At 47.1% G+C, this 13920-nt stretch overlaps 1 protein-coding gene across 6 annotated transcripts in view; it reads left to right on the forward strand.

Annotated features, from left to right (window-relative positions):
• GPLD1 (glycosylphosphatidylinositol specific phospholipase D1) overlaps positions 1-13920 on the forward strand; it is a 62437-nt gene that overhangs the window by 582 nt on the left and 47935 nt on the right. For 2 of the 6 annotated variants that reach the window (XM_062185263.1, XM_062185282.1), the window contains exons 1-3: positions 2867-2960; positions 3112-3406; positions 7023-7078. In XM_062185263.1, coding sequence (XP_062041247.1) covers positions 3310-3406; positions 7023-7078 — 153 coding nt within the window. In that variant the 5' untranslated portion in view covers positions 2867-2960; positions 3112-3309. Of the gene's footprint in view, positions 1-2866; positions 2961-3111; positions 3407-7022; positions 7079-13920 lie in introns of those variants that run through there. The other 4 variants (XM_062185270.1, XM_062185278.1, XM_062185265.1 and 1 more) reach the window with 3 other exon arrangements.

The following is a 13920-nucleotide window of genomic DNA, read 5'->3' on the forward strand; positions in this document are numbered from 1 at the left end:
TGTAGGTTTGCTGTGTGGTTCTGCGTTCCGTTGAAGCCATGGGGGAGACGGGGAGGCCTGAGATGGGTGCTCCCGGGGGGCCGGGGAGCTGCGGCCCAGGGGCACTTGCCTGCAGGGGGAGCGCTATGGCAAAGCTTACGGCTGAGGTCTCATCAGCCGAGGCCGTCCGTCTTGTTCCAGAATGAGTGTTCGGGTTGTTTCACACTTCCCACCTGGCTCATCTGTTAGGCCCAGCAGGTAGGACGCGCAGGGCCCAGAATGTTTAAATTCTTTTAAAATCGGAAGGGAAAACGCAACCCCAAACTCTTAGGTAGAGTATTGGGGTATCGCCCCTGGTCCCAGTGCGGATGTAAAATGTGAGTCCTACGTCTGTGTTTTATGAAGGAAGGGGCCCACAGAGGCAGGAGGACCTGGGGGCTTAGGAAATTTACAACGTGGTCCCCTGCAAGCCTTCAGAAACCTCCTGACCCCTAGGGACTGAGGACAAGACTGCCCGGTGACAGGGGCCTTTCCCCTCCGTTCTCTTTAGTCTGCCCTCGTCCTGGGCACCCCACATTCCTGCCTTCCTCACCCCATCTGTTCTCGGGACCCTGTGATGGCAGCAGCCTGTGGGGTGTGTGTCTAAGTGAGCTGGAATTGTCTGCTTTATCTCCAACGTTTCTGGACATTAAAGACGTATCACATGGACCTGCACAAGGAGACCTGCACTGTGACCTTTCATTTTTCATCCACTTTTGCTTTATGCACATCCCTACCTCGCTATGGAACATGTGGTAGTGCTAATTTAAAATTCAGTAAGGCAGTCAGTTAATTGAAATCTGCTGTGAATCTTCTGGAGCAAGAAAACTTTAAAAGTTCTTTAGGGGTGGATGGGTCAAGGGTATGTATGTATGTATGTATATGTGTATGTTGTACATACTTACTTTACTGACCAGAGAGGCAGATAGACTGAGGTCTCCCATCAGCTGATTCATCAGTTGTTGTGCCCACAACATCCAGGGTTTGGCTGAGGCTGAAGCTGGGAGCTAGGAGCTCCATGCAGGTTTCCCGTGTGGGTATCAGCTCAAATTCTTGAATATCACCTGCTACCTCTCAGGGTCTGTATTAGCAGGTATGTAGCAGTATATGGAACCCAGGCACTCTGATAAAAGGATGTGGGTGTCCACCCCAGAAGATGTCTATTGAATGATAAGCACCAACATATAGCAAGCACCGACTGCGTGCCAGGCTCTCTGTGTGCAGCTCTTCGCACGTGCTTACCCATCTAAGATAGGCAGTGTCATCGCTGCCGGTTGTATGGATGTCATCCCAGATGAGGAAACAGACGCGCAGAGATTTCAATAACTTGTACAACGTCGCTGAGATAAAAAGAAGGTCCCAGGTCTTGGATCCAAGGGAAGCTCGAGGCCCTCTGGCACTCAAGCCCGTATCCCCCACCGACTCCTGAAAGCGGCCATGTGTTTACCTCTCAGCTACGTCTGTACGTGCAGATGATCTTTAAAGGATAGAACATTATCTCATAGCAAAGCTACCTGTACTGGGAGAGGAGGTGTGAGGTAGAAAGAAAAGCATTTCCATATACTTATCACCTGTCAGAACGTTTCTCAACATCACCAGCTGTATTTTAATCCTTTAAATCTTATCTTTGATGTTTTCTTGGTTACAAAATATAAACTGCAGAGAAAATCAAGTAGTGTTATTACACAAAGCCCACACTCATAAACATCACACCTGTCCTATGACTCGGATAAAAGGAAGTCATTCTGGACTTAATGCGTAAGGAGAAATTTAGAATTTCTGTCTTCGCTGCTTTTTTTTTTTTTTTTTTTGGGATGGATTGGTTTTATTCTAGCTGGCTTCCAAGTGGCATTATTATTATTTTTGACTTGGCACATCTTTTACTATTACCATTGGTTCACGATTCGGGGGTGTTCTGAGTTGAACATTTTTAATTGCCACCAACTTGCTATTGCCACCACCTGCCCTGCAGGCTTCCGAAGGTGTAGTTGAGAGGAGGAGACCCAAAGGCCTTGGCATGCGGAAGGGACCTGGAAGCCTGCACATCCCAGCAGGCCAGGAGGGCGCACTGTGTGGGCTGGTGGCTCCTATCATGGCATGTGGGACAGTCAGTTCTGGAAGCCAGTTCTCTCTCTCTTTTTAAAGAGTGCAAGAAATCTCGATTTCTATGTGAATTTCCTCATTAACAAAGTTGGCCTACTTTATAAAACTCCTTGTTAGCCAAACAAAACACCTCCGCTTGTAGCCTCTGGCCTGAAGGTAGTCAGAAGCAGCTGGGGCCAATGCCGTCCAGGTTGGGGCAGCCGCGGGATGTTTCCCACTCACAGGTGGCCACGATAAGGTTACCACTGGGGTTGAGAGCCAGCAGCTGTCTCCATTCACCCCCTTTGCTGCGGCTTCCACTTGGCTCACCTGAGGGTGAATACCACTTCCTCCCATGCGTTCAAAAGCTCCCTTCTTTTTAATGTAGAACGTGAGGCTGTGGTCCCCATCATTTCCGTGCATAGCTTAGCCTAGTCTGCCGTGGATTTAGCACTCTGGATTGGCTGTTTCATGACAGGTCTATCCTGAACCTAGTTTTTCCCAAACCCCTGCTTCTCGGCCCTGATCGGCCCCACCCCTGCCCCTCCCAAGGGGCCTCAGGACCTGCTTGGGCTGCAGAACCGAGCCCTTGCAACAGGTCCAGGTGGCAAAGCCCTATTAGCTCAGCCCCAGGTAGCAGGCCAGTAGTAGCAGCTCTTGTGTAATCCCATCCAAGGGTTGCTGTCTGTTGCCAAACACGGAAAAGAGGAGCCGGTGCCAGCTGATCACCATAAAAGCTTTCCCAACACTCGACTTGGGAGGCGGAGGCAGCAGGGCGGCTGGGAAGTGTGTGGAAAGGACTTGAGACATCCGCCCTTGGGAGGCCGAGGCTTTGATAAGCTGCCTATCAGTGTGCACAGGTGAGCCTGTACTTGAGAAAATAAATGTAGAGAAACCTTGCTTGTATCTGCATTTAGATTTCCTGTGGGGAAGGGATATGGCGATCAGAAAATGCCAGGCTTCCAGCTAGAGGCTCTTGGGTCTCAGTCGATTGCTTTTTTCCCCTCCCAGGAGGACAGAGTTTGTTTGTTCTGGTGAGGCTAAACAGAAGCTGGCCAGTTGACTTCATTGGAAAACGATGATATTTTGAAATGAGGCTTGGTGTCCCACGCCGGTGACCTGTATCCGGGGAAAGCAGTGTCTGGATTCTCGGTGCCACCGCAGCTCCGCGCATCCACACGTCCCCCAGGCGTCCGAGGGAGTGAGAGCATGGCTGCTGTCGGGCTGTGGCCTGGTCTGCTGGTGGTGCTGGTGTCCCTCTGCTCCCCAGGCTCGCCGTGTGGCCTTTCAACACACGTAGAAATCGGTGAGTACCGGGGCCTCAGGTTACTGAAAGGACAAGGAATCTGCCCAAACACGGGAAGGCGGAGGTTTGAAAGCCTGTCGTGTTTTTGATACCAGTGCCCTGGGTGCACAGAGTAGCCTGATGGTGGGGAGTGGGAAAAGTGGTATTGGGAATGAGCCAGGAACGGGGGTGCTGCTGGTTAGGGCTGGTGGAGGGGCAGATAAGCGAGAGCGCTGGAGGTCCCTCAGGGTGCTAGGTCTTGAGTTGTTTCTGGGCGGGGAGGGTGGCCGGGGAGCTTGGTAGAGTAGAGGTTGTAGCAGAGCAGAACTGACAGGCTGGGGAGAGGAAGGGCTGGCATATGGGTAGTGAAGTGACACCTTGACCGTAGGGACTCCATTTTGGAGCACCTGAGACTCCATCTTGAGAAAGCCACCCCCCGCCCCCGCCCCTGGTCTGAAACTATGATTTAAAACACTCAGACAATAGCAGTCTCCTACATCACATTTGGCAAACTGCTTCACACCTGGCAAAGCCTAGAAACCCCCTCGCATGATGGCTCCAGCTTAAAAACAGATCAGCTACACCTGGGTTAATGTCAAGATTATAACAAATAGTTAAGACTGTAACTGGGATTGTTAAGATCATAACTGATATTAGTTTTGCATAGGCTTTAGGTTAGCTTGACCCCAGTAACCATGTATTCCCCCAACCCCATCCTAGCAACTAGTTCCCTTCCCGTGTTTGTGGGTTTTGCCTTGTTGCTTTGGGCTTCGGGGTCGAGGGTTCTTTAGGGCATGAGCCCACTCTCCACTGCCGGGAATAAAGGACCATCAAATATTTATTTATTTATTTGACAGGCAGAGTTAGAGACAGAGAGAAAGGTCTTCCTTCCGTTGATTCGCCCCCCAAATGGCCGCTATGGCCAGCCCACTGCGCCAATCCGAAGCCAGGAGCCAGGTGCTTCCTCCTGGTCTCCCATGCAGGTGCAGGGCCCAAGCACTTGGGCCATCCTCCACTGCCCTCCTGGGCCTCAGCAGAGAGCTGGACTGGAAGAGGAGCAACCGGGACTAGAACCCAGAGTACTGGCACCGCAGGCAGATTAGCCTAGTGAGCCGCGGCGCCAGCCAACCATCAAATTTCTAACCATGTGTAGTGCTCCTCTGTTTGCACTCACTCAGATACAACAGTAGAAAGGGGAAACTTACTTTATCCTATTTCCAAGGATAGGCCTCTCCACACCAAGGGCTGTGTGTGGCCGTGGGGGTGGGTGCCTGACTCAAACTGGAAAGGTGCTTGCTTCAGGGAGGTCGGAGAGGGGGGTGGTTTGCATTGGAGGTGCCCATGGTGTTGGGAGAAGAGGAAGACAGAGAGGGGACAAGTCTGTGCCACTGAACCCAGGGCCAAAGCAGAGACGTCTGTTGAAGTGGATGGAAACAGTAGGTTTTTAAATTTTTTTCAACTTTATTGAGGTACAACTGACAAGTCAAAATGGCATAAATACATGATCTTTGAATATACATTGTGAAATGATGACCACAATCAAGCTAAGTAATGTATCAATGCTAATCCTGTGTACCCAGTACATAATGACTTCTTTGCAGGTGTGGTGAGAACACTTAAGCTTTACCCTCTTGAACCAAAGAATTTGGTCCTTAAATCAAGTATTAGTAACTTTAAGGTTACACAATAATTTATTGAGGGTCTCTTTCCTGTTTCGACACATGGAAAGTAAACCAATTTAATATAATAAGCTACTACTCGATCCACTTGTTCATTTCCCAAATGGCTGCAATGGCCAGGGCTGGTCCAGGCTGAAACCAGGAGGCCAGAGCTCCATCTGGGTCTCTCACATGGGTGGCAGGTGTCTCCCACATGAGTGCAGAGACCCAAGTCCCAAGGCCATCCTCCACTGCCCTCCCAGGCACATTAGCAGGGATCTGGATTGGAAGCAGAATAGCCAGTTCACTCCCCAGATGGCAGCAAAGGCGAGAGCTGGGCCAATCCGAAGCCAGGAGCTTCTTCTGGGTCTCTGACGTGGGTGCAGGGGCCCAAGGACTTGGGCCATTTTTTTTTTTTTTTTTTTTTGCTTTTCCAGGTACATCATCAGGCAGCTGGCTCACTAGTGGAACAGCCGGGACTCAAACCGGCGACCATTATGAGATGGAGGCACTGCAAGCAGTGGCTTTACCTGCTGCACCGTAGTGCCGGCCCCCAGTGCTTTCATTGTGCTGGTGAGGAAACTGATACTAGAGATCCCAGCTGCCTTGTGAGTGGCCTGGCCTAGAACTATTTGTGCTGACAGCCGGTTCCCGTGTTGAAAGGGAATCGGACCCAGTGTGCTGTTGACAGATGTGTGACTGATTTGCTGTCTCTCAATACTCCTCGAAGTGAGGGGGTTGAACTGCTGATGGGATTCTAGTGTCTTCCAGCTGTAGGCTCTGTGGAACTGGTGGAACTATAGAAGTTGAAGAGAAACATAAATGGAAAGAGTCAACTTTTTTAATCATGAGAGCTTAAAGATGCCACCTAAATTTTAATAAAACCAGATAGTTGATTGTCTTTTTTCAATAGGGTACCAAATAAAGGTCCTAACAAATATTTACTGAAACCTATATGAAGGTACTTCCGAGTTCATGGAAAAACGGACGTTAAAAATGTTTATTTTGGTGCAAAGTATTTTGGAATCCATGCATAGCTTTTTTATATTACCTATGAATTTCTCCATAACCATGTATATGTGAATGTAATTAAAGGAAACTTCCAAAGAATCTGATTTTGATCTATTAAAAACACCTGAGCACTCCAACATTTAGATGACCTTTGAACTACTGAGTGGAAGGTTGGTGTCTCCGTGAGCTGGAGCGGCCTCTCCCAGTGGTTGGGTGTGGACATCACTGGAGTCCAGTATGTAGGCTCCACTTGTGGACTGTGACTTGTTGCTCGTAGCAATGCTTATGACAGAGTAGTGGGCTCTGTGTCTTTGTCTCGTGAACTTAAATTTTGTTATTTACGGGAGGAATGAGACACCCTTTTGAATATCCTGAGGAGCAGAAGTCTCCCTCTTGGCCTCTGATGAGGGCTGGGAGGGGGCAGCCATCAGTGGAGAGGGGGCCTTCTGAGGTCGTGACCTTCCAGAGTGTTCCAGTGTTGACAAAACTTCTGGGGTTCATTGGTTTAATCATGGCTTAGGCCTTGCCTGTAATCTCTGCTTGGGTTTATCTCCCTGAGTTCTGAGGCAACATGGTGCTAAGTTTGTTTCTGGAACTCCTGTGTGTCCACCACCATGCTAGTCACTGACGGGTTTGTTGGGAACAGCAGAAAATACATACAAAACCTGTTGCTTAATTTTGCACAGGGGAGAACTGAAGCCTCGAGGGTGAAGGGACTTGCAGGTCAGACTCGGGTCACGTCCTGGTTCAGAAAACTGAAATCACCGTGCAGATTGGCAGTGTATGTGGATCGTCACAACAAATACTGTAGACATCTCATTTTGCCTAATAGAAGTTCCAAGTGCAGACTCACTTCCGCCTGTTGGACGGTTACGACTGTAAAACTATCTCCCTTTGAAAGTGGTCTCTAGTAAGTTCTGCTTTCAGCTGTGGTTGACCTGTACTGATCGACATATTTATTCTCTCAGGACACAGAGCTCTGGAGTTCCTCCACCTTCCAGATGGCCGTGTTAACTACAAGAAGGTATAGAGCTCGACTTTTCTTCAGTTTCTTGGGCGTTGTTCTCTTGGTAGTCCTGAGAAAGATTCTAACAAGTATTCAATTTTACAAGCAACTTCTGTATCTCTATAAAGCATGGATAATAGTTAAAAGTCGTCTACACCTCCAGATGCTACCTGAACATTTTACATATAAAACATAGATCTTTAAAGTTTAATACTAAATATTTTAGATGCAATTGGTTAGCTATGAGTATGATTTGAAACAGCTGAGAAGGATTTTTTTTTTTTTTTTAAAGATCTATTTGAGAGGCAGAATTATAGACAGGCAGAGAGATCATTCTCCATCCTCTGGTTCACTCTCCAGATGCCTGCGGTGGTGGAGTTGGGCTGATCCAAAGCCAGGCGCTTCTTCCTGGTCTCCCACATGGGTGCAGGGGCCCAATCACCTGGACCAACTTGCACTGCTTTGCCAGGCCAGTAGCAGGGAGCTGGACCTCGAACTGGTGCCCATATGGGATGCTGGTGCCACAGGCAAAGGCTTAACCTACTAGGCCACATCACTAACGGAAGAAGGAATTTTTTTAAATGGGCCCTTTTGTTTTGAAAAGTTACTCTTGAAATGAGGGTCCAGTCCGTCACTGTGTTGTACACAAAGGACCTCACCAGAAGGGTATCCTTGGGTAGCGGTGTAATTCCTGGTAGGACAACCTGTTGGCTCACCTTTTACCCTCCTTTATGTCAGTCCATTCGGATCCTGTACATTATTTCCAATTACACAGCCAATAAAATGTTGGGAAAAGACCTCTCCTGATGTTTGAGAGCGGTTAACGTTCTCTCATGAGACCTGAATTGGATTGAGTTGTTATGGGACAATCCAGTGTAGAAAGCGGGACAAGATAATAGGAATCTACCACTTCCTCAAAGCACATTGAACTGTTTGTTTCAACTTGCTTGCTTGCCTGCCAATGTAACCAGCCCTGCAGGAAAAGAGCATTTAGATCTGATTGACCTTGACAAAGTATGCAGAGGGCAGGATTAGCAGGAATTGGCCCAATTCGTCATGAAAATGGTCAATCCTGAGTATGTGCAGTGTTCCCCCTCCCCCCGTAGAGGCATCCAAGCTTGTATTAGTGATGTGTTAAAAACATGCTAATGGACTCCAACATCCCTCTCCACGTGGTCATCACTGGAAATGGCCAAGTGTCTTTGAGTCCTTACATGTCTCCTTGCAACTTAGAGACATTTGGAGATGAAGTCCCTTTTCAAAGCTTGACGATCCATTGACTATCTCCATCTGGGGTGGCTTGGTCGCTTCCCCTCTCTCGGCTACACCCTGTCTCTTGGAGCTCTGGACTCACGAGGTCTGAGATGACACAGAGGGCAGTGGCCTGAAGGCATCTTGCTGGCTGTCCAGAGCCCCACAGGCAGGTGGAGTCCAGGCAAGATCTGCACGTTGAGGGCCGGTGTTTTGTTGGGTCAGGGGTCATCCAGAGGTGGCTGTGCTTCAAAGACTTCAGCTTACACTAACCAACTTATTAAGAACGTTGAGTAAAGCTGAGAAAAAGCAGCTTATTAACTTGGGAGAACTGGGAACCACGCTGACCTCCTATTAGTGGTTGTCACTGCCCTGATCGTCCCTCCCTGTCTGCAAGGATGACAGTGTGGTAGGTTCAGTCTGAAGTCAGCAGTGACAATGCCTTGGCTGGTTGTCTTGGCCAGTTGTTTCTGTCCAGTGTGTGTTAATCATAAAACTGACAGAAGCTCATCATACAACACCATTCAGAGGTAACTGACACAGTATTAATAGCTTGTTTTTATATCATTGCAGGCATACTTTTTTTTCTTTTTTTGACAGGCAGAGTTAGACAGACAGAAAGGTCTTCCTTCCATTGGTTCACCCCTCAAATGGCTGCCATGGCCGGTGCTGCACCGATCCAAAGCCAGGAGCCAGATAACTTCCTCCTGGTCTCCCATGTGGGTACAGAGCCCAAGCACTTGGACCATCCTCCACTTTACTCCTGGGCCACAGCAGAGAGCTGGACTGGAAGAGGAGCAACCGGGACTAGAACCCCGGGGTGCCAGCACCGCAGGTGGAGGATTAGCCAAGTGAGCCACAGCGCTAGCCTCCAGGCATACTCTTTGCAGTTACTAGCACTTCCTCCTCCCCATTAAAAAACATGCACTTTACACACCATCTGATAACTTGCTTTCTTTCAATTAATGTTACCAAGATATCTTTCCTGGTCAATAGATGAAAATCCCCAGAATAATTATTTTTCAAGGTTTACTTGAGAGGGAAAGACAGGTTTTCCATCCTCTTGTTCATTCCCCAAATGCCTGCAAAGCCAGGTGCTCCTTCCAGGTCTCCCATGTGGGTGCAGAGGCCCAAGCACTTTGGCCATCTTCCATGCTTTTCCTGGGCCATCAACAGGGAACTGGATTGGAAGTGGAGCAGCCAGTGCTCATGTGGGATGTGGTTGTTACAGGTGGCAGCTTTACCCACAGTGCTGGTCCTGGCTGACTGGTTTGCTCGCTGCATCTTCTATCTAACCTGCCATCTCCTGTTACTCTGTGAAATGGACCTTAATGTGGTTTTGCCTAATATTTCCTCATGAGTAGGCTCCCTCAAAAGTTAGACTTTTGGCAGGGATCTTACGGGACATGGAAGTGATGTTGTCTTCTTGTAACATCAAAAGGCATGCGATGACAATCTGTCGCACTTCTGGTGAGAGTAATTTTCGATGACTTTTTTAGTTTCTTTTAATGCCTTCTATTTCTCTGAGACTTTCTATTAGGTTATTTAACTACTTGATCTCCTTATTTGATGGAGCATTAAGCCCTTGACTGTAATGTTAATTAAAAATGTTACTTCAAAAACTAAAAAGGAAGAGGGAGGATGGGAGAGAATATCATTGTATTAGAATTCTACCTATGAAAAATTTCAAGCTATCCCATAATTATTTATAGAAGCATTTTATATGTCCTGTTGTCAAATTTCTCCACTAGTCTCAGCATTCATATCTTTTTTTTTTTTTGCATGATATAATTGTTCTAGTTTATCTCATCCTCACATTCCTTCTACATTTGTTAGCTGGCATTCTGCTGTATGGCAATTTCATTTCTCTAACTCTTACATATTGGTATATATTCATGGAATCCTCTTTTATTCAGTGGCCTATAATACATAACTGTTTATCTTGATGCTGAAATTGTCCCAGATTTGGCTTCAAGTTTACTTCCTGTTTCTTTATCTATATGGATAAAGCCATAAATTCATAAGAAAATACAACACCCCAGGATTTAATCTAGTGTTCTCCATATCCTTCTGTTTAACCCCTTTCTCCAAAAGGGACCTGGCTTCCCTGATTATCAACACATTTACTTACACGCTTAGTTGACTTGAATGTAATCAATTTCTTTTTTTAAAGACTACATATTTATTTTTGCTTTACCTAGAAACCTTTTACTTAAAGTATATAAACTTTCATGCATTTCAAAGATCTAACTTGAAGAATATAGTGTTTTTTTTCCCCTATACTACCTGCCTTCCCACCCTTCTTCCACCCTCCTATTCCCATTTTATTTTTTACTAAGATCTATTTTCAATTAACTTATACAGCATGTAATCAATTTCTTGGCCATTACTATCAGCCCTGGCATGGTTGGCTTAATCCATTTTGTCCAGAAACAAATGACAATATATGACTGACAAATGGAAGACATGTATATGATGTAGAAGAGTGTAAGAAAAACCAATTTCTCCTCTGTTCTCAAACCACAATGACATAGAAGATGGTGATCCCAATGTGGAGACGACTCCTCACTAGTAATCCAACAATCACTCCTGCAGTGGACAGCACCAGCACCAGGGTTCTTGAGGGTCACCTCCCCTAGGTGGGGGGCTCAGGCCCCAGGACTGCCCCCACTTCAGCCCTGGTTTCAAGTCCAGGCTTCTGGAGCTTCCGCTCCACCAACTGAAACTCCTTCCTCAGTTTCTTTTCTTTTCTTTTCTTTTTTTTTTTTTTCAGAAGATCTATTTGAGATGAGAGTTGGAGAGGGAGAGACAGAGGTCTTCCATCTGTCTGCTGGTTCAATCCCCAAATGCTGGGCCTTTCCAAAACCAAGAGCTCTCTTTTTGGGGTCCTATGTGGGTGCAGGGGCCTGAGCACTTGGGCTGTCTTCTGCTGCTTTCCTAGGCCCACTAGCAGGGAGCTGGATTGGAAATGGAGCAGACGGGACTCAAACCGCTGCCCGTGTGGGGATATCCACGCCACAGGCTGAGGCTTAGCCTACTAGCCACGGCGCCGGCCCCTCCTTCCTCAGATCTGGTTAGTGTTAGAGTGGCTCACAGAACTCAAACACTGAGTTGCTGGTTCATTAGGAAAGATATAGGTCAGTGCCAGGTGAAGGGAAACATCGGGTGAGGAAGGGCCCGAGTCCAGGAGCTTCTGTCCTGGTGGAGCTGGGGTGCACCACCTCCCTGCACGTGGATGAGCTCTTAGTCACTTTCCTGGAGCCTCCATGTGCTCAGCTCTCTGAGCCCCATCCTTGGGGGTTGTTATGGAAACGTCTCTTATCACAAGGCATGACTGAAGCATGGATGTCCATGCCAACGTGTGATTGGACAAAAGGTGAATGATCCGATCCCAAGACTGAGTGGGAGAACACAGCAAGGCCCCTCTGTTCAGGTTCTCCTTGGCTTCTCCATACAACATTCCTCCCTCCGCCTCTGCCTCCTTCTCTCCCTTGAGTAGGGTGGGATCTGTTCTGGAATGGGGGTCTTAGGATCACCTATCAAACTAGCTGGATCAGTGAATTTCTTTATGGCTGGCACTAAGACAGGGGAAGATGAGGGTTTTTAAGACCTGCCTTGGGGAAGAAAATTCTAGTTTCTGTGGCTTACGTTGGGAGTTATGGACCAGGAACTGTGCATGGAGCCCCAAATATATTCTAGCTAAAGGTAATAGCCTTAAGTGCTCATGTTAAATTTCTTAAAGTATCTTCAGATTTGCTCTTAGGCTTAGTTTTTATTCTTTTTTGTCTTTGCCAGTTTAGTAGGTAATATTGACATTTTATTACAGGATTAATTGGTATTTTAGTTACTACTGGGGTTAAGTCTATTCTCATGTTTGTTTCCCATTTCTATCACTTCTGTGAATTGCCTATGTCTTTTGTTCATTTTTGTATTACAACAGTTATCCTGAAGAGTTAAGAATGCCTTATTTATTAAAATATTAGTAGTTAGCCTACTAAGTTATTCTTATAGTTGGCTTATTTTTTTTTTCTGGGTAAGGATTTATTTGCTTGAGAGGCAGAGGTTTTCCATCCACTGGTTCACTCCCCAAATGGCCACAACAGCCGGAGCTGCTTCTGGGTCTCTCGCATAGGTGCAGGGACTTGGGCACCTGGGCCATCTTCCACTGTTTCCCCAGGCCACCGGTGGGGAGCTGGATCAGAAGTGAAGCAGCTGGGACACGAACCAGTGCCCCTATGGGATGTACCACAGGTGGATGCCTAACACACTAAGCCATAGTGCTGGCCCCAGCTGTTTTCCTTTAAATTTATTTTTGGAGTTTTCCATACAGAAGTGTTAAAATCTTTGTTTAAGGGGACCATTCTCTCATGTGATGCTACTTGCCCGTGTCTGATTTTACAGTTATTTACTCCAGTTTCTTATTAATTCAATGGCTCCAATCTTTGACAAGTCACTTCCTAATTCATCTCACATGTATTTTGGCACAAAGGATAGTAACTTGTTAGTGGTAATGTTGACTTCCCATCAGTGTCGCCTGCACGGAGCATCCTGGAAATCTGCCAGTGGTGATTGTTGCTGCTGAGTTTCACCAATGCCATGTGTCAGTTACTCCATGCTTTGTACATCTCTGTCAGACACTAGGTTGTATGCCTGCTTGAGTCTGGTTTTGTACTCCTCATTCTGTTTTGTGGATTAGTGCTTTTTTTGTTCCAATATGGTGTCATTTTTATTTCTATAGCTTAAAAATACACTCTGACCACTGAGGGATACATTCTCCTTTGGTATTGTTTTCCCTAGCAGTGTCCCGAGTGTTCTGCACGTGTATTCTTCACAGTTTGGCACAAAATTGTTTTATGTTGCATCTTTTACCCACTCCCTGGGAGGTTCAAAGTCAACAGGTCAGCATAGAAAGTGCTCAGAACAGTGCTGGTAAAATAAATGTCCAGCCAAGTTAATTATTATCTTAAAGTGACAAAAGTCCGACTCGGACTGTAGAACAAATTGAATGTAAATCAATTTGTTGATTTATGGAAATGGCAGCCCTGGAGTAGAGCTAGACCTGGAGTTCTAGGTGGTCCCCACCTCTTCATGGGCAGGCACCCACCACCCCAGGGCTCTACCTCAGAGTTAACTGTCCCAAGTGGAAGAGGGTGTCTCCCCCCTTGTCCCCTACCCACCTCAGGGGAGTGCATCTTGGGGAAGGGGCTAACCAAGCTAGCCTTGGTCATGTGTCCATACCTGAGCTAGACACTGGGCGGGGTGGAGCTGCTGCCCACTAGCCAGGGGTCAGCTCCATCTGGTCAGCCTGGCAGGGGTGCCCCTGGAGAAAGTGGGTCTGTCCCTGGAAGGAGGGTCATGGGGTGCTTGTTGGAAAAATGAAACAAAAACCATGTACAGTTTACATTACTAGCAAATCATAATTAGGAAAAAAGAATTGTATTGACTTTGGCCATGTTACATCTATTAGTTTGGCAGATCCTGGAAACCCGTCTGGTCACATAGGCAGAGAAGGGCTTACCACCAAGATTGACGGAGTTGACTCTGTACAGATTGAGAGCTGGTGGAATGGCCAGAGGGAACTCCCAGGACTACACGTGGAAGAGGCCTGC

The sequence above is a fragment of the Lepus europaeus genome, chromosome 3, assembly GCF_033115175.1.
Source record: "Lepus europaeus isolate LE1 chromosome 3, mLepTim1.pri, whole genome shotgun sequence".
In the NCBI taxonomy this organism is placed as follows: domain Eukaryota; kingdom Metazoa; phylum Chordata; class Mammalia; order Lagomorpha; family Leporidae; genus Lepus; species Lepus europaeus.